The following is a 26,511-nucleotide window of genomic DNA, read 5'->3' on the forward strand; positions in this document are numbered from 1 at the left end:
TACAAAACTCTATAGACTGGAGGCCTGTTTTGGGGAGGGAGTGTAAGGTGTAGAGTAGTGGGGCTCTAATGTTTCTCCGCCTTAACTTGAGAGTCTGAGGCGGTTGTGAATCCATACAGCCTTAAAAAGCTCCCTCGTCTCCTTTCCGTCATGACCACAGATCATGTACTTGATATGTGTAATCAGTATGGTTGAAACCTAGCCAGTCCTCTTACTTATTAAGTGTCATGAAGATGAGATGAGAAAATAGTCCATTTTAGAGTGTTGGGACTGAGCCTGTCAGTGTTGCCTCAGCTCTATCTAATCCTTTCTCCACAGTCAGCTCATCTAATGTGATAGCTCTATATCACACCCCGTTGCCTTGGTGATATGCACAGAGGTATTCTGAGTTGTTGTCATTGCCTCTAATCTTTCTCCTTCCCTCTTTTTCCCCTCCTTCCTCCTACAGACCTTACTTTGAGTTGAAGGCAAAGTACTACCTACAGCTTGAGGTATGTGTGCACTACACTACACTGTAATTTGCCTGCCTTTATCAGCCTTTTTAAAGGTATTTTAGATTTAAGGAGTCTTACTGTCTTATTATTGTGGACTCTGCTCTGTGGTTAGATCTTTACTAATGTGACCTAGGTCAATAAACTTTGACCTTGAACATATTGCCATGTCATCTCAGGTCTGAACCATTTATGGCAATGATGGTTTCACCTTCTGCCTTTGCGCGTGTGTGTGTGTGTGTGTGTGTGTGTGTGTGTACTTAACTGTGTATACCAAGCAAATGCTAACAATGACTCCCTTTCTGTCCGTCTGTAGCACCTAAAGAAGAATGTGGATGAGTTGCAGGCCAAGCTGAGCCAGGCCAAAGAAGGGTACAAGACAGCTCTGAGAAACCTGGAGATGATCTCAGACGAGATCCACGAACGCCGACGCAACTCAGCCATGGGCCCCCGGGGGCGGGGCGTGGGCGCCGATGGCGACAGTGTCACCGTGGATGACATTGCCAGCTTCAAGATAGAGTCAGATGGCATCTCCAGTGAGTACACTTACAGTGCAGGATGTTCTGGTCATTTCATTTCTGCACTTGAAAACTGTAGAAACTGTTCTTGGATCAGCTGTCCTACATAGTGAGGCTAAACAGCCAGCCGCGCCTACTTTTCACTAGTAGTTGGGTATGGCACATAAACACCCTGTTGAGTCTCCTTCTGACTTGTTCTTCAAAACCTTCGTAGGAATTCCTAGAAAACGCTGTTATTGGCATTGTGCAGGGAGGTCTTGATGTTTTCTAAGAAAAGTCATGGAGATGGTGTCCGGCTCCTGAGAGGGTTGCCTGTTTTCTTGGAATGTTTTCCTATAATTTTTTCCTAGACTTGGAACCATAAAGGCGCAGACTGTTTGGAGTTGACTTTATTGCCCTGCGGTGGTGTCTAAATACTGTACAATACATGCTAAATGTGTTCTTTGAAAGACGTCTGTTCATTCAATTTTCTTTAATAAGAAATTCCAGATTTTTAAAATGCCTGTATTGACTTTGCAGAAGATCCCATGATATGACAACTTAACAACGGTCATTGGACACACAGTGCTTAATTTGCTTCATCCCGAATCAGTTAAGTGCTGAAGATACACACTGTGATGAGATTGAGGCTCAACTGTAGTCAGATGAAAAGAGTAGATGTTCAGAGCAGTGCGTGTCACTCACTGATCCACTTTCTAGTGTCCTGCATTATGGGCTGCGGGATGATGTTTCCATGGCAACCCCAGAGCCCTACTGCTGTCTGACCCACTCCGCCGCCATTTGCTAAGGTTATTGCTGTTGCGCGTTAACCCACATAAACAGCAATATGCTACAGTTGATGATTTGTCTTTTAGTAGATGTATTTTTTTATTTCACCTTTATTTAACCAGGTAGTCCAGTTGAGAACAAGTTCTCATTTGCAACTGCGACCTGGCCAAGATAAAGCAAAGCAGTGTGACACAGACAACAACACAGAGTTACACATGGAGTAAACAATAAACAAGCCAATAACACAATAAACAAATCAATGACACAGTAGAAAAAAATTGTCTATATACAGTGTGTGCAAAAGGCATGAGGAGGTAGGCAATAAATAGGCCATAGGAGCGAATAGTTACAATTTAGCAGATTAACACTAGAGTGACAAATGAGCAGTGTGTCTGTACTACCTACATATAAAGTGTGTCTGTACTACCTACATATAAAGTGTGTCTGTACTACCTACATATAAAGTGTGTCTGTACTACCTACATATAAAGTGTGTCTGTACTACCTACATATAAAGTGTGTCTGTACTACCTACATATAAAGTGTGTCTGTACTACCTACATATCAAGTGTGCCTGTACTACCTACATATAAAGTGTGTCTGTACTACCTACATATAAAGTGTGTCTTTTAAAAAATATATATATATTTCACCTTTATTTAACCAGGTAGGCTAGTTGAGAACAAGTTCTCATTTGCAACTGCGACCTGGCCAAGATAAAGCATAGCAGTGTGAGCATACAACAAAGAGTTACACATGGAGTAAACAATTAACAAGTCAATAACACAGTAGAAAACAAAGGGGGGGTCTATATACAATGTGTGCAAAAGGCATGAGGAGGTAGGCAAATAATTACAATTTTGCAGATTAACACTGGAGTGATAAAAGATCAGATGGTCATGTACAGGTAGAGATATTGGTGTGCAGAAGAGCAGAAAAGTAAATAAATAAAAACAGTATGGGGATGAGGTAGGTGAAAAGGGTGGGCTATTTACCAATAGACTATGTACAGCTGCAGCGATCGGTTAGCTGCTCAGATAGCTGATGTTTGAAGTTGGTGAGGGAGATGAAAGTCTGTACTACCTACATATAAAGTGTAACTGTCCGATGGCAGTAAACAAAGTTCAAGGTCATTAAAACATTCCTTCATTCGCCATCCATGTTGGAATTTGAGGACTTTGACCCCAACACAGAAAATGGATCTCATATTAGTCTTGAAGTACTGTGTCTTTACACTCTCTCTTTCAGTGTAAAGTATGGCTGCAGTATTTCAAGAAGTCTCTCTCCCCCTTCTGCCCACCGTCTGTCTCCCTCGTTTGCTTTTTCTTCCTACTCCCTTTCTGTCTCTCTCTCTCGCGGTGTGTATTTTTTTATTTAGTGGATGCCACATTGATGCTCTGCATGTGCACTCCTCAGTTGTACAGTAAAGGCTTGTTACATCTCAACCACTCTTCCCCTCGGTCTCTGCAGTGACGTCCGAGTCGTTTGAGGATGAGACCTGCAGCAGTGCCATTTCAGAGGAGGACTCAGAGACCCGCTCCACCTGCAGCCTGGTCTCCTCCTCCCACTCCCCAAACAGCCCCCAGGACCTGCCCTCGCCCTGCCCCTCCTCTTCCCCTGCTCCCTCCTCACGCCCGTGCAGTCTGGACCTTCCCAGCCCAGTCTCGCTGTCTGACTTTGGCCTTATCTCGCCTGTCCTGGGACCACGCAGCGAGTGTAGCGGGGCATCATCACCTGAGTGTGACCTGGAGAGAGGTGTGTGTGTGCGCGCGGCCCAAAAAGTAAAAAAGGCAAGCTGGGTTTAGAGAGTGTGTGTGCATACTGTATGAGGTAGTGTGTACATATGCAGACAAGTGAAAAAGAGAGATTGATGGTGTGTGTTTATTTTCAGTAAGACATATCGTCTTCTGCTTCCTGTCTGACTTGCACCTGAGCCAGAGGAGAGACCTATTAGTCATAGTGACAGCTTGCCTAGTGCTTAGACCAGAGCAGGTGCAGAGTCACAGGTTAGCAGTACTGCTGGGGGATAAATCCTAATCTCCACTGGGTCCCTAAGAGCCTGCGTAAAGTTTTGGACCAGTGAGAAAGGGTAACAGAGTGGGGGGGGGGGGGGCTCCCAATATAGATCACCAGGCTCACACAGCATACCTCTCTGTGTGTTTCAGGTGACCGAGCAGAGGGAGCGGAGGGTGAGCTGGACAATACTGTAAACAACAACAGCACCACCGTACCAAACACCAACAAGACCACGGGCCTGGAGGTCCGCCTCAGCTTCCTGTCTCTTCGATGCTCACGCAACGTCAACTCCAAGAACACCAAGCGCGAACGTCAAAGCCGTTCCCAGACCACCACCCAAACTGTGGTCCTGATCAACGGGGTGTGAAGAGGAAAGCTAATCCACAAGCTAACCCCATCACCGGCTTTGTGTGCCAACATGCTGTATTACCAGTAACACCACACACACACACCATCTAGTTCATTCTACCCCATTAACTAATTAACTAATACTGGCTAAGTGAATAAAAAGTGGCTCAATATGAGACACTATGAACTAAATGGTCAGTGTATATACAGTTCCTATGGATCATGATGATGAAGAGACTTAAGACCCAACCTTTGACATCCCACCCATAGCTTCCTCAGTCAGATTGGCTTCCCATAATTCCCTATTGAACTCCACACACATTAAGGACCGTGCTGGCTATTGCCCTATGGGTGGGGGCCCATGGTATATGAGGGGAAATGGGATAAACAGTGTTGTTGTTTTTACTGTGATATTCTCCCTGAGAGGGAGCTGCACTTCCAGACAAGATGTGATTCTGTTGTTCGTAAATGAAAGAATGCACTCCTAGCTTCGACTATTAGAAATGGGGATTATTTATAAAACTTGATGCCACCTGTTTTACCAATACAGAAAATAGTAAAATACACAACATTGACAGCAATCTGTGTTATGCTTTTGTAAACGAAGAGCATGCATGAGGCCAGGATTTAAAGTCAGGATTTATAAAAAGGAACAAGTACATTTACGGAGTTGAAGTTTTTTGAATAACCCTCATGATATTACTCTGCAATATCCTCTCACAGATAGTTGATTTTTGAATGCTCTCACCATTATGTAATCCTGTGTAAGGCATATAGAGCCTATGGCAACTGCTTCATGTTACCATGGAGACCAAACACACACTACGATCCCCTGGCTGGCATCTCTTCGGACAGCCCGTGCATTTGTCCAATAGGGGTCTTCAGAATTGGACTTAAAAGAACTGTATTCTATTGCTCAACTCACTTCCCAGTGATCTGTGAATCCATCTCGCTGACAGTACACATAAAGCTGGACTTGGAATCGATTCCAAGAGTAGAATAATTGTGTGGGGTGAGGCTACAGTAGATATAACCTCCCCTCCTCTCTTCCTCCTGGCTCCCTCCATCCTGTGGTTCATCGGCACCACACTGATGTGGTGCCAGGGAAATGGGCCCCCAGACACTGTCAACCATCTAGTTCTCTTTCCATCCATCTCCCTGTCATGGCATCCCCAATGGCCCCGTACTGAGGGACAACGTCCACCCACGGACAGTAACACTAAAGAACTGAGCAATAGCGCAAGGACAGAACTTTAGATAACAACATCTGCCCATGGACACTATCACATAGAGTTCCCTGTAACGGAATGAAAATGGCCAGCCAGGTAATTCTCCGAATCTGAGGATGGTTTTTGTTTTGGACCAATATTGAGGAGAAAGTGAAACTGGATGACAATGAAACTGATGATGGTGAAGTATGACGAGGTCTTTTGTGGAAACTGACAGGATAGTTGATAGTGTTGGATTCTGGTGGACAGTATCAGCTCCTGTAAGTTGTAGATCCATATTGGCTAAAGTGGCACACAGTAGACTGTCAGATGTTTGAGGTCTCGTCGTCTGTCTCAAATAGTGTTCAATTGGCTTCCTCTCCTGGTCTCCTTATGCTCCATGGCCACATGGGGAAAGGTATTTGGTCACCGAGTTATGAGAAAAGCAAGCTATTGCACAAGCGTATGCAGTCTATTTGTTATTGTGAACGCTCCAGTCTATGTATGTACCGTACGTGTACAAATGTAATGTTGTATCGATGTTTATCTGTCACCCTCCGCTGTGGAATATAAGGATATGACCATGAACAGTACCTGTCATAGCCGTTTTCTTCCATTATGTTAGAGTAACTTTCCATTGTGTCTTCACAGTTTAATGTGCCTGTTTTCTGAAAAGAATCCATTAAAAGTGATGTTCACTGCAGTAAGCCTTTGTTCATTTCTTAAGATCTAACTGCAATGTAGATCAACTAACGTTGTGTCTCCCCCCCCCCCTCACTAGCCTGAAATTCTTTGGTCAACCAAACTCAAGATCTTATTTGGTAAATGACCCAAATCCTAGGCAGAGATTTTAAAAAGTTATTCTATAAAAACATGTCAAATAATTGTAGATGTCTGTCAGAACCCTATACAGTAATTGACTAGCCTGTAGCCATTCTGACTAACTGGGCTATACTGGTATTTTTCTAGGTCTAATCGCTGTAGATAAGTCTATTGCAACAACAACAAAAACAATCAGATCATTGCTTTCTTGCAGGTTGTTTACATCACCCCTGGCTCCTCATTGGCAAACCTTAACATGCTTAACCACATTAGAAAAGTACCACTCATCTGTGCTGGGATTCCCCATTGACGTATAAGCCATGTGCTGCAGATTGTAGGGCGACAGGATTCAGAATGTTAGCAGGTTTGACATTAGCCACGGCTAAGCCAAGTGAAGATCTTTGGTGGCAAGGCAGCACATAACTACATTATAGGATCTTGTTCACAATAACAAAAGTTGAACTGGTTTTTAGATTTCCGGTCATATTTGCTTTCCTCTTGTTTGTCAGACACTTGACTTAGCAGTATTTGTCAGTTGTCAAATCTGCCTCTGGGGTTAAATTCCTGCCTTTCACCTAAACAATTGTTTTGTTCTCTCCCTCTCTTTACTGCACTTCTGTTTCTCCTCTACCTCTCCAGATCCCTCCCTCAGGCCTGGTAGTTTGTCTCTCTGCCCTGTGATTCTTCTCAGAGGATGTGACCAGCTACTGCAAATGCAACACGCTCTGTTTTCAAATGCTCTCAGACAGGAGGCAGGCCAGATCTTCACCAACACAGACAAAACATTTTCTGATTTCCATCAATGCTATGTTTGAATACATCATTCCACATTTAGTGCAAGTTGAGCAAAATCAAACCAGACTATTGCATTTTACATAAGTGGAAACAGCAGCAATAGTTGCCCTTTAACAGTCACTGGAAGGGGAAGAAAACATAAATGTAATTCTATGTAAAGAAGAATGAAACGACAGAGCAGCCATTTTGCTAATGCAAAATAAGTCTACATGGTACGGGCTCCTTCAGTAAGTCCACACTTTCCTTAGTAAAAATATGTTTGAGGAGTGGGTCTTGTCCACAAGACTGTATAGCATTGACAAACTGTTAACAGAGAAGGAGAAACCGCTGTGAAGGGGTCAAGTCCTTGCTGAAGCGTAAACAAGAGACTGAAGATTGCAGATACGTTTCAAATGTTGTTTTCCACGTGAGCACCCACACACACACAGTTGCAAAATTCCAGGAACTTAAATAAATTCCTTGGTTTTCCCTAAATCCTGGTCGGAGGATTCCAGGAATCTGGAAAACCAGGGAATTTATTGAAGGCTCCTAGAATTTTGCAACCACACACAGACACAGGTCCTGCATGCCTGTCACACATCCTTATAAATGCCAGAGATTAGTCTTCATTCCTGTGCAACAGAGAAATCCCTGTCGTGGTGCGGTCTCCTGAGAAAGACAGTTGCAGTTGAGAACGCCACCCTTCGTTCTTGGTAAATACCAGCACTGCCTCTTGAGTACCTAGACTGGCGGTCAACAAGTGGCAAGTAATTGAACATTGAAAATCATAAGGGCCATAGTTGTTGTGACATCATTTACTGTATCTGTCATTATGGCAAAGGAGGAAGAAAGCACCTTCAACATTAGCTCTGATAGTTACTACTCAGTCAGTTAACATTTTTTGGTACATGTTCTTGCACACCTCAGCACATAGAGGGCTATGTTCCATACCAAAAACATGTCCCTTTCCAAATACCCGTGATAATAATCAATAAAGTAATCAGTCTCTTTTGGGTCCTCCTGCAGTCGTAACAAGTTCCACCCAGAGTCTAGGGAACAGTGAGTGTGTCCATGTTGTGAGCAAGTTATTCCTGGTGTCACCCCTGAATCGTCCCCCCTCTCCTTACTGGAGCTGGGAGACCTTTAGGGGCGTTGCGCTGCTGAAGTCCAGGAAGAAGGGTCCTTCCTGTTTGGGCAGGAAGGTGGTGGGGATGACATTGTAGATGCCAGCAGGGACATGGTCTGCCTCCATGTAGCAGAAACCACACCTACAGAGAGGGGGGGGGGGGGGGGTCACTATGGCTGTGTCTCAATAGTCTCAAATAGCACCCTTTCTAATCTCCATTCCTTCATAACATGTTACAATGCAGTCCACCACCATTTCTGGACATTTTCTGTTTCATAACCCACTAAAAATGCATGCAATGTGTTCAATAGCAGAGGAGATTATCTGAATCATTTATAGAGATTATCTGATATTAAATACAAATTTAACCTGCTTTAACCTCATCCACAGGATAATCTAAAATCATGGTCTAAATGTGAGGGAAATGTTATGAATATCTTTACTTACAATTATTCCTGAAAAAGAATTTCAGACGCACACAGCTGTTGTCATAAGATCTAACTCAAAAGGCATTCCTTTACGCAAACGTGCAGTAAGGCTAATTTCAGTACACCCTCAATCTCTGAACCAGGCTAACTCAATCAGCATAGACATCCCAGAGGTCAGATACGAGGTTCTCAGATGTGACCTGTGGGGAATGTATAGAATGTTCCCTCAGTGTTGTGACTGTAGCCACCACATTTAGGCAGCGTGTCATCAGGTCATCGGCTTTGGAGAATCATGTGTCCCCAATATATGTTCCAACACTGAACTTTAACCTGTGCATAACATTTTATGATGGATGCATTCAAGTGGTCACCCCGCCTGTTTAAGTAAAAAGCTGAGGGACGGGCCTGGAGAAATGTAACCACTTTCAAATTCATAGACGGAAAGGGGATACCTAGTCAGTTGAGCCATGAATGCAAGGACTGACCATAGATATCAAAATGATCGTTTCAACCATGTTGAGGCTATATAGTGTTTGTTTACATTTATGTTTACCAACATTGGAGTTAAACAAGCTCAGAGTTTCACAGTAGGAAAATGACACTCATACCCGGGTTGGAAATGGCCGATTTGGACACTGATAAGCGCCTACATTGGAACGCAGTAGCTGTACAGTAACATGCTATACATGAGGTCAGAGCTCAGGGTCTCCGCTTCACAGCTCTGTATGGGTTTTGACTGAGCCGTTTGGAACTTGAGCCCCCGCGCGCAACAAGATATTTGCCCCCATTCTATCCGCTAATTGGGCAAAACATTTTGTTGTCGGAGTGAGGAAAATGCTGTAAATTAAGAGGACTTGATGTATTTTGAAAGATGAAATGTTGAGGATTATAATAAATACCGCTGATGTCATACAAGCCAAACACCTGTGAGCCCAAATGTGCACTTCTCATTACCATACAAAACACATGTAATATACAGTGTCAACGTTTATGATCAATATGTTTAATGTACAAGATCACATGGCGTTACACCTTGGGAGGTCCTGAACAGAATGAGCCTGTTTGTTGTATTGGGATTTTTTGGGGCGGGCTGCAGACCCAGGCTGAATTGGCTTGTGAAAGCCTATTGTAAAAATCATATTTTATCATTTAATAATGCCCACCTGACCCAGATTAGGATTTATAATGGATCGTTTTTGGATTGCGTAAACAACAGTTATTTTGTGATGGCGGCGATGCAGGGCTGTGTTCCAAACAAAACACCTACCAGTGCGCTTGCTCGGCACAGCTTGGAGAGCTCAAAAAAAAGCACCTTGTAGTTGAAGACTCGTCTTTTAGTCATAAAAGTGTATTGAAGTTACTTAGGAGAGGTGCGTAGACACTTGGAGACACCAGTTTGACCTCTCACTCAAACCCTTCATTTTTCTGTCTTGTGTTGGACCTACCCCAAATCCATTAATATTGTTATGTTAATGAATGAGTATTTTCAGATTTCATTATCAACAAATGCAGTAAAATTACAGTAAATGTAAAATGCACATCAAATCAACAGTATAATGTTTGAATTCAGTCGTGTCAGGTGAACTGTTAGATCCTCACCTTTAGTCCAATAATTTCCCCATAATCTCCAAACTGTTCCCTTTTAATTGCTACCATTGCTATGCATATGCTTTCCATATCTCTTCTGTAATAAATATTTCAATTTAGCCTTATCTATATAGGCCAATTCCCACGAGTGTAAAGGGTTAATATTAGGATTGATTCTGAACTCATCTGGAACTCAACACTATGTACTGTCCCTGAACACCTCTATGAACTGATAGTGTGTTTGTCTATCTCCTATGTTGCATTTAACTCCTGTGAATCCTGTGTGAGTACCTGTAGTCTCCACTGTTCTTCTTCGGGTGGCCTGCAGGTCCTGGCTCTACTACAGTGGACACGGTCACCATCTCAAAGCCCACACTGTACTGCCTAGAGGGTGAGACCGAGACATGATAACAATAACACAAGCAACCAGAACCTGTGCTGCACTGCCTACGGAGGGAGAGAGGCAGAACCACATAACAACTACGCAGCACGTCAGATTATTGGTAGGCCAGTACAATACAGCACCAACGCATTAAAAGAGAGAGAGAGAAGAGAAAGAGAGAGAGTATTTAGTTAGCAGTGCTAATGACTGCAGACTGGAGGGAGAGAGCGAGTCATCTCATTTTAATTAGGAGCACCAGATGAACTATTAAAGATGACCCCTACAGGATGACGTAAGGGAGTGTATTAACACTGGAAACTGACTGTTACTCTGTCTGGTCACATTTACACCTGGCAATCGTATTCTGTGACGGCTCAAATTTTCTGGACGTGTCATGACAAAGTCTCATTGGAGTCAGACTGTCAGACACAATGCAGACCATGCATATTATTTAAATTTTGCATTGTAGTCATTTTGCAGTCATTCTGTAGTCACCTCGGATTAGAGAAGGTTTGACAGACAGGATGAACACTCAAGTATTAAAAGTGCTGTGTTACAAGAAGACATTCATTTCAATGGAACCCATTTTATATCCATCAATTGTGATTGGGCCGTAAAGTGTCCCCACTGGGTGTTGTGCCCCCAGTGATGTGGAGGGCCCCTGCAGGCCTCAGTGAGTCTTACCTGGAGCCTCGTAGCTCTATGAACATGGGTCCTGGGCGCTCCAGGTTAAACTGGTAGATTGGGTTGTGCTTGTACGAGTCCTTGTAGTTCCCACAGCCCCCCGCACTCGGCCCCTTCCACTGGCCATTGATCTGCACAGGGAGAGAGAGGGGGCTTTCACAATGTAAGATGGTGATTTTGTTATCATGCCAATAGAGAATGTGAACAAAGAGGAAGTAAATGTTACCCGTTTGGTATGAGTGAACGGCGTTGGGATCTTGGAGAAGGAGAACTTGCATCCAGAGTAGACCTGTTGGAGGGAAACGTCTATTACTCTGTTGGAACTGAATGAGCAGGGATGTGATCAGCACAACATAGAAACATCAGGAAGAAACTCCAGGAAGAATACTGGCCAGCTCTTATTCAGACGGAAGAAATCATGTTCACGAGAACTCTCCAGAATTCTCCAGATGATTTTTAAGGGAGTGAGTGCGCAGTAATTGATTCACAGCCAGTTTGCTGCTTGCTAAGTCAAGGCTAGAGATATTCCTCTGGCGATTGGCTTTTCTCTTTCATTCTCAGAAAGACACACATGCAACAACTCTCAGGGTTTCTTCTCTTCTACGGAGGCCAAACATGTTGTTTTTGTGAGACTTCAGATAACAGCTCCTCAAAGACTTCAGCTCAGTTGGTAAGGGGAGTTTATGAAATATAAATGAGCAAAAAAAGGTTTGGGTCACATACTCACACACAAAGCCTTTTACTCATTCATATACAAACCAACGAAATCTCACTCTCGCCATCTCTCTTTCACACACAGCAATTCATTGCAGAAAACTCACAAGCTCTCTTTCAACTGATTTCCCAGTTCTGCAAGTGGGTTCTGATACAGAACGGTTTCTAATGAAATAATTAGCACACCTCATTTAAGACTCAATCTGCATGGATATGAACACACACTCAGACTGCAGGACAAAGCAGGCTGCTTCATGTATAATTCTACATTCTGAAACAACTCAGATCTAGTTTAATATTCCTTGTGTGTACAGTATATGTACACTACCGTTCAGAAGTTTGGGGTCACTTAGAAATGTCCTTGTTTTTGAAAGAAAAGCAAAAAAAGAATTGTCCATTAAAATAACATCAAATTGATCAGAAATACAGTGTAGACACTGTTAATGTTGTAAATGATTATTGTAGCTGGAAACGGCAGATTTTTTATGGAATATCTACATAGGCCCATTATCAATTATCAATGAAATAGGAGTATCCCATAGCCAGATAGCATTAGCTATACATTATTGTTCAGATTGTAATCTTGTACCTGGTACTTCTAAGTACCAAAACATTACCTCATCCAATGGCATGAATCAATTGTCAATTCTAGATACCCCCATCTCAAATACACGCCCTCCTGGATAAACTCACAGAGGGGAGTGACTGGCACACAGACATTGTGGAGCCCTTCACATGGTTTAACTGATACATTGGAAGACACTGTTCAATTCTGACTTCTCCCTTTCTGATATTCTGCATATTACCAGACAGATAAAAGACAAGCCTGACCTCTCCCCTCTCTGGGCCCCAAGTGACTTTTCCCTGGAGAAGAATGAGGAAAATGCAACTGCCAACATTATTATCCAAAAGAAGACATTCTAATGACAAATGTCTCACATTATTATGTAAATAAAACATCTTATTTATCAATGTTACCCAACTAATTCTGACTCTACTACGACACTTGTACAACGCTGTGTACTACTCTCTTCACAGAACAGCACAAACTGGCACTAACCAGAATAGAAAGAGGAGTGGGAGGCCCCGGTGCACAACTGAGCAAGAGGACAAGTAAATTAGAGTGTCTAGCTTGGGAAACAGACGCCTCACAAGTCCTCAACTGGCAGCTTCATTAAATAATACCCGCAAAACACCAGTCTCAATGTCAACAGTGAGGAGACGACTCCGGGATGCTGGCCTTTTGAACTGTAGTGTATGTACACTTGACACTCATTAAGTGGAACAAGACTCTTCTCTCTCTTCTCCTCTATCCTTCATCTCATGTGCCCTCACTCCATCTTCCCCCACTCCCTCTTGTTCTTCACCCCCACCATCCCACTCTCTTTTCTCACGCTCTATTGTGAGATGCTTGAGGCATGCTATATGGTCACTTCTGCACCGCAGTACAACAGGATCGCAGTGTTTACCTGACAGCGACAGATCTGACACTCAGGAGATGTATCTGACACAATATATGTGTGTGTGTCTCACCCTCAGGGTGTAGTTGATGGTGTTCTGCTTCTCGTACTGTGACACCACCAGTGTGAATGTGTGTGTTCCAGCGCTGGTTAGTCTCATCTTGGTCAGGTAGTGGGGGCTGTTGATCCTGATCCCATCTATGTAGGGGGGAGGGTCCGCTGAGGAGGAACATATGAGACAGTCAGAGGAAACACACACACATAGATACACACACTTCCATGAGAAACTCACCAGGGTAGTAAACTTTCTTTCCCTCTGTCTTGTAAACCACCAAGGTGATGAACTCCTTGTTTTGTGCAAAGTCGTCCTGAACATCAAAAGGACAAAAACAGAGCGATTATTGTTTCTATGGGACAAAATGAGACATTGTCTGATACTGTGTGGTGGTGAACAGCCAGACAGACGGTGTGCACCTTGTCAGTGATGTGTCTGGTCAGCAGCACCCAGACAGCAGTGCCCCCTGCAGGACAGGTCACCTCCAGCCGGTACTGAGGGTTGTTGGCCAGGCTGTAGGCATCCTTCACAGGGCCCTGCTTCCCATCCCAGCTACTGCAGGGACACACACAACCAGAAATATACTTCACATATCAAAACACATGTGTATTTTTTATACACACACAGTGCAATTGGAAAGAATTCAGACCCCTTGACTTTTTTCACATTTTGTTACGTTATTATTATTCTAAAATGTAATAAATAAATAAAAATCCTTAATCTACACTCAATAGCCCATAATGACAAAGCAAAAACAGGTTTTTGGAACGCTTGGCAAAAAAAAAAGAAATACCTTATTTACATAAGGGTTTAGACCCTTTGCTGTGAGACTCGAAATTGAGCTCTGGTATATCCTGTTTCCATTGATCATCCTTGAGATGTTTCTACAACTAGACTGGAGTCCACCTGTGGTAAATTCAATTGATAGGACATGATTTGGAAAGGCCCACAACCTTCTAATATAAGGTCCCACAGTTGACAGTGCATGTCAGAACAAAAACCAAGCAATGAGGTCAAAGGAATTGTCCGTAGAGCTCCGAGACAGGATTGTGTTGAGGCACAGATCTGGGGAAGGCTAGCAAAAATATTCTGCTGCATTGAAGTTCCCCAAGAACACAGTGGTCTCCATCACTCTAAAATGATGGACCCGCCGCCTGATCAAACGGAGCAATCGGGGGAGAAGGGCCTTGGTCAGGGAGGTGACCAAGAAGCTCCAGAGTTCCTTCTGTGGAGATGGGAGAACCTTCCAGAAGGACAACCATTTCTGCAGCACTCCACCAATCAGGCCTTTATGGTACAGTGGCCAGACGGAAGCCACTTCTCAGTAACAGGCATTGACATCCCGCTTGGAGTTTGCCAAAAGGCACCTAAAGTATTCTCAGACCATGAGAAACAAGATTCTCTGGTCTGATGAAACCAAGACTGAACTCTTTGGCCTGAATGCCAAGCGTCACGCCTAGAGGAAACCTGACACCATCCTTACGGTGAAGCATGGTGGCTTCGGGACTGGTCTATGAATGTCCTTGAGTGGCCCAGCCAGAGCCCGAACCTGATCGAACATCTCTGAAGAGACCTGAAAATAGCTGTGCAGCAACACTCCCCATCCAACCTGACGGAGCTTGAGAGGATCTGCAGAGAAGAATGGGAGAAACTCCCCAAATACAGGTGTGCCAACCTTGTAGCGTCAAACCCAAGAAGACTCGAGGCTGTGATTGCTGCCAAAGGTGCTTTAACAAAGTACTGAGTAAAGGGTCTGAATTACTTAATGCAAATGTGATTTCTGGTTTTTATTTGTATTCAATTTGCAAAAAATTCTAAAAACCTGTTTATGCTTTGTCTTTATGGGGTATTGTGTGTAGATTGATGAGGGGGAAAAAATTATTTAATCACGTAACAAACGTAACAAAATGTGGAAAAAGTTAAGTTGAATACTTTCCGAACGCACTGTATCATACTTGATTATAGGTATAGCAGACCCTTGTGGGAGATATAAGAGGGCTGTTGACTGACCTGTGGATACAAGAAGACTCTCTAAACAAGGCGGGGCTCCAGCTCAGGTAGATGACATCATAGTACTGGCACAGGTCCTCAAACGTGATCCAGAACACGCCGTTATCAAACTTCTGTGCGGTCTTGGGGTCAAAGTTGAGGTATTTGAGAAGTTCTGGGGTCCAATTTTTCTCATCCCGTTCACTGAAGCGGCCTTTCCACCTCAGGTGGCTCCACGGGTTCTTCAGCTGTAGGAACCGCTTCCCCTGAGAGCCAGATCAAATGGCACAGAAGCTTAGCATGCAGGCAGAACACCATTAACGATGCGCAAAGTTACAAAGTTATAGTTTTGTCTTATCTTGATTATTGTCCAGTCGTGTGGTCGAGTGATGCAAGGAAAGACCGAGTTAAACTGTAGCTGGCCCAGAACAGAGCAGTCTAGCTCTTCCTTATATTCAGAGGGCTGATATAAATACTATGCATGCCAGTCTCTCACGGCACAATGCCTCTCCCCTATTTGACCTAGATAGTTTGTGTGTATGTATTGATATGTAGGCTACGTGTGCCTTTAAAAAAATATATGTAGTTCTGTCCTTGAGCTGATCTTGTCTATTAATGTTCTGTATTATGTTGTTTCATGTTTTGTGTGGAACCCAGGAAGAGTAGCTGCTGCTTTTGCAACAGCTAATGGGGATCCTAATAAAATACCAAAGACATAAATGGAATTGACCAGATACAAATAAAACACAGCATGCTATACTATGAGTAGTTATGCTAACCACGCTACTGTAACAAATGAGTGGTTATGCTAACCAAGCTACTGTAACAACTGAGTGGTTATGCTAACCAAGCTACTGAAACAACCGTGAATGGTTATGCTGACAAGCTACTGAAACAACCATGAGTGGTTATGCTAACACTTACTTTGTGCTCCCGGATATCTAGAACAGCATAGGCATGCGTTGGCACAAGGCCCCACCTCTCGCCTTCCTCCTCTGTCATCACCCCTGTTGCCGTGGTGATTAGGACGTCGCCCCGGTGAAACCTGTCATCAGAGGGGGATGTGAGAGTAGTAGGTCAGCTATCTTTGCTAGGAGACAAAACTTTGTGGTATTGATAACCATGTCTATTACCATCTGACAGCAAAGGTAATCATGAAAAAGGAGGATGGAATAGTGGCATTACTCGGTGTGTGTGTGTGTATGTATCTTTTTGCAAATGTAATATGATTTGTGGATTCAAATAAATTATTTAAACTGTGTAAGACTCTTAGTTCTATAGCTCTTAGTGTGAATTCTACAGAGCAGATGGACTATGTAGGCCCTTAAGTGTGTGCATGGGTGAATTAATGAGTGTGTGTTTGTGTCTGCGTGTCTCACCTCTGGTAGAGCATGCGGAAGGTGTCGTCCTTGATGAATGACTGATTGTCTGAATGCATGGCGATACGCTCTGGGATCCAGCCAGTGAGTGCGTGCAGATCGATGTTCTACAATACAATAAGACAGAAAGAATAGAGATCACACTTTAGAGAACAGCAATAACAAGGTGGGGAACAGAACCAACTGTCCAATCACGTACGGTGGATGAAATATGGAATTTAGCACACGGTGTGAATGAGGGAACTCGTTAGCTCTGAAACATTTGCTATTGGACAGAGCAAAGTACAGTACTAGTACTTTCACAGGGGAACTCCCTCACCGAGTTGGAGCCGGGGAAGTCGTAACCTCCCATGACCTTCATGTAGGCCTTCTCTATGAGGGAGACCCACAGCTCGTTCCTGTTGCTGGAGTAGGAACACAGCAGCTCTCCATTCTGACCACATGGCAGGAAGTCGTCTATAATGACCTGCAGGGAACAGGAAGGGGAACACTTACAACGATACAACCCATTGGTAGACACTGTCAGCGACATGGCAGCTTTACAGTGACAGTCTAGTCATTTAGAGAGTAAGGTTTGCTAGCTTATCTCACAATGACATTGAGCACCAGTGGACCCAGTTCCCAGGTTTTGCAGTGTGTTACCTTCCTGGGCACACCGTTGATGTGAAGCTTCACCATGTACTTCCCACAGGGGTTATACTCTGGCTCCCCGCGCCGGTTCTGGGGGTAGATGATGCTGGTGATGAGCTTCTTGTTGTAGCGTCGCTCATAGGCAGCGCTGATGGCTAACGACGCCACGAACGAGCAGTCAGACACCACCGTCTAACGGGAGAGAGTAGGTGATCAACAATAAGAGTATGAGACTGACTTCTGACCACCAGGATGGGAGGTATATCTGTCAGTTTTATCCGTCACATTGAGAGGTATTCAGTTTAGAGCAGATTGTCCATAAAGTAGGTAGGTCAAATCATACGTACAAGTGGCACCATCTGATGATGAGTCAATTTTAATACACCTTAAATAATTCTGTATTTTACAGGGTACATTTGGGAACATTTTGGTCTTGATTATTGATAGCGAATATTGACGGCTGTGTGTGTGGCCGGACCTGTTTGATGCTGAAGCTGGATACAGATAAGATCATGGTGGGATTATTGCAGATCTCGTCAGGGCGAACCCAGCGGGAGAAGATGGTTTTCTGCTTGGGAGACAGGGCCAGCTTGCCTAGTTTGTCCCTGGTAAGCATCCACAGAGAATAAAAAGTCTGATGTTTATCACAAATTAAAAATTAATGCAATCAAGTGGCACTCCAGATAGTATCTGCTTTCTGGTTGCTGGTAGAAATGTATTACGTGTGTATTCTACAATCCGAACACCCACTTACTAAGGAACAAGAATATCCTGACTTACGAGAATGGAACAGGAAAGGCAAATCTCTCCTTCAGGTCCACACTCATGAAGGGGACGAAGGGTATGCTGTTGATCTTGGACGTGCTCCTATGTAGAAAAGTGGAGCGGAGAATCAGGAGAAATGTAACGTGTGTACCTTACCCAGCAGATGAAAATGTAGATGCGAGTCAAACCTGAATCTTTACCAAACAAAGGTGTGTTACTGCCTAACCTTTAGAAAAACAAGTCACACACTGGCATTATGCTACCAGAGAAATGGGGATTATTATGGAACCACAGATCATTGCTTCTTGGGAGCCTAAACTCAATGTGTTGACCATGTTCTATGATTCTATGAGTCCAGATATATCCCAGTCTGCTCACCTGAGCACCTCGATCTCTTCTGAGGTGTAGCGCTGACCCTGAGGCTCGCTGGACTGGACAGGCCTGACTGGCTGGGGGCGGTCCTGGAGAGAGAAGTCAGGCCCCAGGGGGAAGAACTGTCTGACGGGAAAAGGCCCCCCACTGGGTTTGGCCCCTGAGGGCCCCGGCCTGTCCTGTGGCGACTGGGCTAAGGGACTGGCGGACTTGGACTCCTTCAGCCCCTCCGCCCTGGAGAGAAACAAAGGGGTTGTCATGACCTGGTCGAAGTATATTGTGTTTGTCTTTATTTATTTGGTCAGGCCGGGGTGTGACATGGGTTTATTGTGGTGTGTTTTGTCTTGTTTTTTTTTGTTGGTATTCGGTGTGTGGCTTAGTGGGGGTATCTAGCATAGTCTATGGCTGTCTGGAGTGGTTCTCAATCAGAGGCAGGTGTTTTTCGTTGTCTCTGATTGGGAACCATATTTAGGCAGCCATATTCTTTGAGTATTTCGTGGGTGATTGTTCCTGTCTTTGTACCAGATAGGGCTGTTTTGAGTTCTCACGTTTATTGTTTTCGTTAGTTTATTCATGCATAGTTTTTTCTTCACTAAACAAACATGAATCATCATCACGCCGCATTTTGGTCCGCCTCTCCTTCGACGAAAGAGAACCGTAACAGGGGTTGGTTGGTTGGTCGGTCGGGTTGGTGTTCCTTGATCAACAGTGCATTCGGAAAGTATACAGACCCCTTGACTTTTTCCAGATTTTGTTAAGTTACAGCCTTAATCTCAGAATTAAAAAATAAATAAATCCTTATCTACTCACAATACCCCATAATGACAAAGCAAAAACAGGTTCAGAAATTTTGCACAAAAAAAGAAGAAACTGAAATATCACATTTAGATAAATATTCAGACCCTTTACTCAGTACTTTGTTAAAGCACCTTTGGCAGCGATCACAGCATCGAGTCTTCTTGGGTATGGCGCTACAAGCATGGCACATCTGTATTTGGGGAGTTTCTCCCATTCTTCTCTGCAGATCCTCTCAAGCTCTGTCAGGTTGGATGGGGGGTGTCCCTGCACAGCTATGTTCAGGTCTCTCCAGAGATGTTCGATCAAGGTTCAAGTCCAGGCTCTGGCTGGGCCAGTCAAGGACATTCAAAGATTTGTCCCGATGCCACTCCTGTGTTGTCTTGGCTGTGTGCTTAGGGTCGTTGTCTTGTTGGAAGGTGAACCGTTGCCCCAGTCTGAAGTCATGAGCGCTCTGGAGCAGGTTTTCATCAAGGATCTCTCTGTACTTTGATCTGTTAATCTTTCCCTCAATCCTGACTTGTCTCCCAGTCCCTGCCACTGAAAAACATCCCCACGGCATGATGCTACCACCACCATGCTTCCCCGTAGGTGCCTTTTAGCAAATTCCAAGCTGGCTGTCATGTGCCATTTACTGAGTAGTGGCTTCCGTCTGGCCATTCTACCATAAAGGCATGGTTGGTGGAGTGCTACAGAGATGGATGTTCTTGTGGAAGGTTCTCCCATCTGTCAGAGTGACCATCGGGTTCTCGTTCACCTCCCTGACCAAGGCCCTTCTCCCCCAATTTCTCAGTTTGGCCAGGCGGCGAGCTCTAGGAAGAGTCTTGGGGGTTCCAAACATCTTCCATTTAAGAATGATGGAGGCCAATGTGTTCTTGGGGACCTTTAACGCTGCAGAATTTTTTTGTTACTCTTCCCCAGATCTGTGCCTCGACACAATCCTGTCTCGGAGCTCTACGGAGAATTCCTTCGACCTCGTGGCTTAGTTTTTGCTCTGACATGCACTTGCAACTGCGGGACCTTATATAGACAGGTGTGTGCCTTTCCAAATCATGTCCAATCAATTGAATTTACCACAGGTGGACTCCAATCAAGTTGTAGAAACATCTCAAGGATGCACCGGAGTTCAATTTCAAGTCTCACAGCAAAGGGTCTGAATAGTTATGTAAATAAGATATTGCTGGTTTTTATTTATAATACATTTGGGAAAATGGCTTTGTCATTATGGGGTAGTGTGTGTAGATTGATGAGAATTTGTATTTATTTAATCCGTTTAAAAATAAGGCTGTAACGTAACAAAATGTGAAAAAGGTAAAGGGGTCTGAATACTTTCTGAATGCACTGTATACAACACTAGAAATGTAGAAATATTACACTATAGAGAGGAGGGGAGAGTGACCTCCTTACCTATCGAGGGCCTGACGAGCCAGCTGCTTCAGTTTGCCCTGCAGCCCCTGGTCTGTCGTATCATGAGACTGTGAGAAAAGAAAGTGGGAGAAAAGGAGTGAGGGGAGAGTTACACTTGACACCTGCCACACATTATGTACCCTAGAGTCTAGGTCAAGAGGGATGTCAGTACATACAATGAAGACTGGTGGGTTCATGGCCTAATACAAATAAACTGTTCTTATACTCATTCCTGACTATACCTCCATTGGAACTGGTGATGACCCAGTAATTAACATCCTGTATAATGTTTGATACAGTGGTCTGAATAGCTGAGTACAGCTCATTTTGTTGTTGTTGTTGATTTGCTCAATACAAGAGCATCGGTGGTGAAAGTTGCCCCTGTAGTCACACAGCAGGCCTAAAAGAAGCCTGGGCCTTTCCAGAGCAGTCCCTACCGTCTGGATGCAGAGTTCCACGGCCTGTGTGTAGAGCTCGATGGCCTCGTCCCCATTGCCCTTCTCATCCTCCTCAAAGGCCTGGGTGACCAGAAAGTGGGCCCGCTCCAGATCCACCTGCTGCTTGCTCTTCAGAGGGTCGCTACTTTGAGCTTGAACTGCATGGGGTAGGACACAATGGAACACTAAAAATATATATTTTCAAATACACTGGATAGGTGCAGTGAAATGTTGTTTTACAGCCATGGTAGTACTGTGCCCCTGGAGCAAATAAGGGTTAAGTGCATTGTTCAACGGCACCGACCAATGTTTCACCTTGCCAGCTCAGGTACCTTTCGTTTGCTGGCCATTTACATAAGTATTCACACCCTTTACTCGGTACATTGTCTTAGCACCTTTGGCAGCGATTACAGCCTCAGGTCTTCTTGAGACACCTGTATTTGGGGAGTTTCTCCCATTCTTCTCTGCAGATCCTCTCAAGCTCTGTCAGGTTGGATGGGAAGCGTCGCTGCACAGCTATTTTCAGGTCTCTCCAGAGATGGCTCCACCTGGGCCACTCAAGGACATTCAGAGACTTGCCCCCGAGCCACTCCTGCGTCCAGCTCTAGGAAGAGTCTTGGTGGCTACAAACTTCTTCAATTTAAGAATGATGGAGGCCACTGTGTTCTTGGGGACCTTCAATGCTCCAGAAATGTTTTAGTACCCTTCCCCAGATCTGTGCTTTGACACAATCCTGTCTGGTTTTTGCTCTGACATGCACTGTCAACTGTGGGACCTTATACAGGTGCCTTTCCAAATCATGTCCAATCAATGTAATTTACCACAGGTGGACTCCAAGCTGTAGAAACATCTCAAGGATACACCTGAGCTCAATTTCAAGTCTCATTGCAAAGGGACTGAATACTTAGCTTATTTACCTATTTCTGTTGTTTTTTCAAATAAATTTGCAAACATTTCTAAAAACCTGTTTTTGCTTTGTCACTATGGGGTAGTGTGTGTAGATTGCTGAGGAAAATTTTAATGTAATTAATTTTACAATAAGGCTAACAAAATAACAATAACAATAACGTAACAAAATGTGGGAAAAGACAAGGGGTCTGAATACTTTCTGAATGCACTGTAGGCTACTCACTGCTATGCTTTATGAATATGGGTCCACTCATTCTGGATGGAGTATGAGAGTGAATGAAGTTGGATCAGAAGTGGTTATTGAGGATCACCACTTTCCCGACACTGTTGAGTTGGACTCACCAGCATTGTGCAGGGCCTGAACCCGGTCCAGGTACTCATTGACTTTATCCTGGATGCCCTCCAGTTTAGACCCTGCCATGCCGGCGTAGATCAGGGCTTGTGCCGCCTCCTAATATCACATACAACACCAACATTATTGCTTTCAAAATGACAAATGTATTTTTATGTAGCAAAATACAAGCGTGTCTTAACCATGGGTCAAGTACCTCTAAGATAGTAACTAACCCTATATTATTTGAGTTTCTGGATATCCCTTAAAGGCTGAATACATACCGTTTGTTACACAGGTGTAAACACTGGAATGCCACTTCTAAAGGCTAAAAGTGCATCAGTGATCAAGTCGTCTATTCCACAATGGTGACGATAAGATGCAGGTGAAAGTAAAAGCCAATGTGGAGTGCGGCAAATTATTCCACAACATCCATTTCAGAGTCCTTAACGTTACCTTATAATAGAAGACCGCTTCGTTGTATTTTCCATTCTGGTCGCAGATGACAGCAGTTTTAGCAAATTTAACTGCATCGTGCTCCAGTGCTGTGCAATCCATGTTGTTCTAACGTTTTTTCATACGCCTTCATACAGCCTGGAAAATATGACTGTCCCTGTCATTCGTAAATAACTTTAACTAGCTAGCGACGTTAGCTAGCAAGCCGAACTTGATAGAACGTCAGACAGCTAAATCAAAGCAATGAGTTACAGTTCCAAAATTTGGGTTTTTAAAATAAGATTATCAAATGAATGAAATAGAAACAACCGCCATGACAATATCCGTAAAACATTATGATATACAGCTAGCAAGTAGACGAGCTACTTTCTGCTCGATAACAACAACATAAGTCATTTCCATGATTTAGCTTCCGGGTAGCTCCAACGATGACGAGAGCTTTTACCCTCCAATCCAGTTGGTGGCAGTATTGCGACATTGATTGATGTAAATCTCCAGTCCACATTGAAGAGTATTCATGATCGAAACATAACACAGTACAACTCGACGTGCAACATATGTTCATCGTGAGTTTTACGCACATTGGCGTTGTTAACTAATGTTTTGACTGTGTCCCTCGTGAGATGGCGGTGTGTGGATTTGAAATATGACACTTAATTAAATAGTTTCAGTCGAAGTTCAATTTCCTCCATGTGTGTGAAACGCATAGACTTGCATTTCCTACTCAATCAAACTGTGTGCATGCTTACTTTGTTGTTCCTTCAGTCAACACTTTAATGCCCTAATTTATCAGTCTTTTGTGAAAAGATGTCGTTTTGACAGATTTTGACACAACCTAATCTGTTATTTTTCGGTCTGGTGAAAGACTTCAGGATGAAACAAGAATATCAGGACCTTATTCTGCAGGAGTGTGGTGCAAAGGCTCTGCGTGTTGGTGACAAAATCCAGACGCTGTGGAGCGGCTATGGCCAGATTGTGAGGGTCCATTTAGATGGCTGTGACCGCCCCTCTGTCGTTGTCAAACATGTCATGTTCCCAAAGGAGGCCGAGCACCCTGGAGGCTGGAACACAGACCTGTCTCACATGCGCAAGGTGAGGTCCTACCAAGTGGAGACGCACTGGTACCAGAACTACTCCACCAATGATGGCTGTCGAATGCCAGCCTGCCTGGCTGCTTGTTCATACGGGGATGAAAAGCTGATCGTTCTGGAGGACCTGGATGTGGTGGGCTTTGACCAGAGAAGAACCAGCGTTAGGGATGCAGAGATGAGGGCCTGCCTCAGCTGGCTGGCCCACTTCCATGGCCTCTTCCTGGGGGTGGTGCCAGAGGGGCTGTGGCCCGTAGGTACCTATTGGCACCTGGAAACACGCCCTGACGAGCTGAATACCATGGACGATGCCCAGCTCAAAGCAGCTGCCGGGGAGATTGACAGGATCCTCAATGAATGCAGCTTCAAGACAATCGTTCACGGAGATGCCAAACTAGCAAACTTCTGCTTCTCTGGGAGTGGGCAGGGTGTGGCGGCAGTGGACTTTCAGTACGTGGGCGGAGGCTGTGGGATGAAGGATGTTGTCTACCTCCTGGAGGAAATAGAGGAGAAACAGCTTGAAAAGAGGGTTCCTGGCCTGCTGGACTACTACTTCACAGAACTGAGGGCATCAGTGACCAAGCAGGTGGACTTTGCTGCGCTGGAGAAAGAGTGGCGGGAGATGTTTGCCTTTGCCTGGACAGACTTCCATCGCTTTCTCCTGGGATGGATGCCAGGACACCGGAAGATCAACAGATACACTAAGCAGCTGACTAAGGAGGTGCTGAGGAAACTGAAACGGTGACTTAAGCCTCTGCCATTTAGGCTCATCAATCACCTGCTGATTGTATTGAGGGATGTAGATCAGAACAACTGATTTGCTGTGTGTTGTTGGGAGGAGAGCAGAAGATTGATTTATTAGGCAGACTTTGAGCCCAATTATTGGTATACAATCAAACAATGCCCTGAAAAAAGTTTTCCTTACAAGCTAGAATGTTTTAAATTACATTTAAACTTACTTTAGCAGTTGTCTGTGCGGCTGGTTCTTCAGCTGCTCGAAATTTGAGACAATATTCACTGAAAGTTTTTACCCGACTATTTAGAGCACAGGTACTGAAGTATACATTTCTATCACCCATATGCACACAACCATGTAAACACCCGTTAGTATGCATCACGTGTATGTACTTTAATTGGTTTAATAATACTTTACTGTGGATATGTACAACAACAAGAAATGGCCAGTTGACGGACCAACACTACGGACAATCGGCAGTTCAAATATAATTTTATTCAACATTTGACAGACAAGGGACGTTTATTTTTTTTTCTATGTAAGTGTGTATGGCATTGCCTACACACGTTTTGTGACTAAGCTGCAATTTGTTATCTGCAGATAAACTTAATAAAGCACTTTTAATTCCCACCTTGCTTCTGCATAGCTTGTAAGAATTTGAGAACTTTTAACCATTTCCATTGTATCCATATTATTTACCACAAAGAATAACACATTCCCTATGCTTTCTCTTTGGGGACAAGTTAACGAAAACAGAACCAAAATGTAGTACCACAGTGCATCAAGTGTGAAGTGTATTTCTCTTTCCTTTATCTGCACGGATGTAAAATAGGTGCTGGATAATTGAAGGCATCTCCCTGATAGCGACCCACAATAGTACTTTCACCTATTTGGAATTTTCATATCAGTGCAGATGAGATGGAGTCAGATCCAGCCAAAATAACTGTAGTTAGCGACATATTGTAATCAGCTGTTGCACACGAGATCCCCTAAAAACACTCCACTTCGATACAGCTATGACCAAAAGTGATTTCCCAAACCCTTTTCCTAACCTTAACCTAATTCTCCTAACCTAGTAATTTTAGGAAAAGGGTTAGAATTTGTGAAAATGCTCTCCTAACCTGCATCGAAGTGGCGTGTTTTTAGAGAGTTCCCAAATGTATCCCACTGCAGAAGAGTTTTGACATATGCCACACACCCTTTGGATCAGCTGTTGTATAGAGCATAATAGTAATGGCGTCTTTTTATAGGCACTAACTCCGGCATGGCTCGTTGGCCAAAGCCTATGGGGAAATTAGATATACACTGCTCAAAAAAATAAAGGGAACACTTAAACAGGATGGCACATCAATGCAAGCTGTGGCAAGAAGGTTTGCGGTGTCTGTCAGCGTAGTGTCCAGAGCATGGAGGCGCTACCAGGAGACAGGCCAGTACATCAGGAGACATGGAGGAGGCCGTAGGAGGGCAACAACCCAGCAGCAGGACCGCTACCTCCGCCTTTGTGCAAGGAGGAGCAGGAGGAGCACTGCCAGAGCCCTGCAAAATGACCTCCAGCAGGCCACAAATGTGCATGTGTCTGCTCAAACGGTCAGAAACAGACTCCATGAGGGTGGTATGAGGGCCCGACTTCCACAGGTGGGGGTTGTGCTTACAGCCCAACACCGTGCAGGACGTTTGGCATTTGCCGGTGAATACCAAGATTGGCAAATTCGCCACTGGCGCCCTGTGCTCTTCACAGATGAAAGCAGGTTCACACTGAGCACATGTGACAGAAGTGACAGAGTCTGGAGACGCTGTAGAGAACGTTCTGCTGCCTGCAACATCCTCCAGCATGAC

General features: G+C 44.2%; 3 protein-coding genes across 3 annotated transcripts in view; 2 read left to right on the forward strand and 1 right to left on the reverse strand.

The window, feature by feature from the left end:
* Nucleotides 1-6,052, forward strand: part of LOC109901990 (SH3 domain-binding protein 5) — a 35,860-nt gene extending 29,808 nt beyond the window's left edge. Inside the window, exons 6-9 of the mRNA XM_031786821.1 lie at nt 449-491; nt 808-1,027; nt 3,248-3,532; nt 3,943-6,052. Coding sequence (XP_031642681.1) covers nt 449-491; nt 808-1,027; nt 3,248-3,532; nt 3,943-4,160 — 766 coding nt within the window. The 3' untranslated portion in view covers nt 4,161-6,052. The remainder of the gene's footprint in view (nt 1-448; nt 492-807; nt 1,028-3,247; nt 3,533-3,942) is intronic.
* A 925-nt stretch (nt 6,053-6,977) lies between these two features.
* On the reverse strand, nt 6,978-23,270 carry LOC109901989 (calpain-7). Its single transcript, XM_031786820.1, has 19 exons — nt 22,852-23,270; nt 22,407-22,515; nt 21,156-21,313; nt 20,719-20,786; nt 18,523-18,750; nt 18,160-18,246; nt 17,858-17,984; nt 17,392-17,571; nt 17,069-17,215; nt 16,750-16,856; nt 16,295-16,415; nt 15,392-15,636; nt 13,801-13,936; nt 13,619-13,694; nt 13,400-13,545; nt 11,379-11,441; nt 11,153-11,283; nt 10,378-10,470; nt 6,978-8,213 (listed from the first exon to the last, which is right to left on the reverse strand). The coding sequence occupies exons 1-19, from the start codon at nt 22,951-22,953 to the stop codon at nt 8,069-8,071; spliced, it is 2,469 nt and encodes an 822-aa protein (XP_031642680.1). The 5' UTR covers nt 22,954-23,270; the 3' UTR covers nt 6,978-8,068.
* A 44-nt stretch (nt 23,271-23,314) lies between these two features.
* Nucleotides 23,315-25,305, forward strand: pkdc (protein kinase-like domain containing). The gene is made up of 2 exons (XM_020497463.2): nt 23,315-23,417; nt 23,717-25,305. The coding sequence occupies exon 2, from the start codon at nt 23,725-23,727 to the stop codon at nt 24,682-24,684; it is 960 nt and encodes a 319-aa protein (XP_020353052.1). The 5' UTR covers nt 23,315-23,417; nt 23,717-23,724; the 3' UTR covers nt 24,685-25,305.
* Nucleotides 25,306-26,511: the final 1,206 nt, after the last annotated feature.

This window comes from Oncorhynchus kisutch, linkage group LG13, assembly GCF_002021735.2.
Source record: "Oncorhynchus kisutch isolate 150728-3 linkage group LG13, Okis_V2, whole genome shotgun sequence".
NCBI classification, from domain to species: domain Eukaryota; kingdom Metazoa; phylum Chordata; class Actinopteri; order Salmoniformes; family Salmonidae; genus Oncorhynchus; species Oncorhynchus kisutch.

Excerpts from the sequence above, each read along its gene's own strand:
- pkdc (XM_020497463.2), top strand. The coding sequence starts at position 23,725 with ATGAAACAAGAATATCAGGACCTTATTCTGCAGGAGTGTGGTGCAAAG.
- LOC109901989 (XM_031786820.1), bottom strand. The coding sequence starts at position 22,953 with ATGGATTGCACAGCACTGGAGCACGATGCAGTTAAATTTGCTAAAACT. Across the intron at positions 18,247-18,522 it reads GAAGAGATCGAGGTGCTCAG|GAGCACGTCCAAGATCAACA; the intron begins GTGAGCAGACTG and ends TTTTCTACATAG. Across the intron at positions 8,214-10,377 it reads AAGAACAGTGGAGACTACAG|GTGTGGTTTCTGCTACATGG; the intron begins GTACTCACACAG and ends CCCTCTCTGTAG.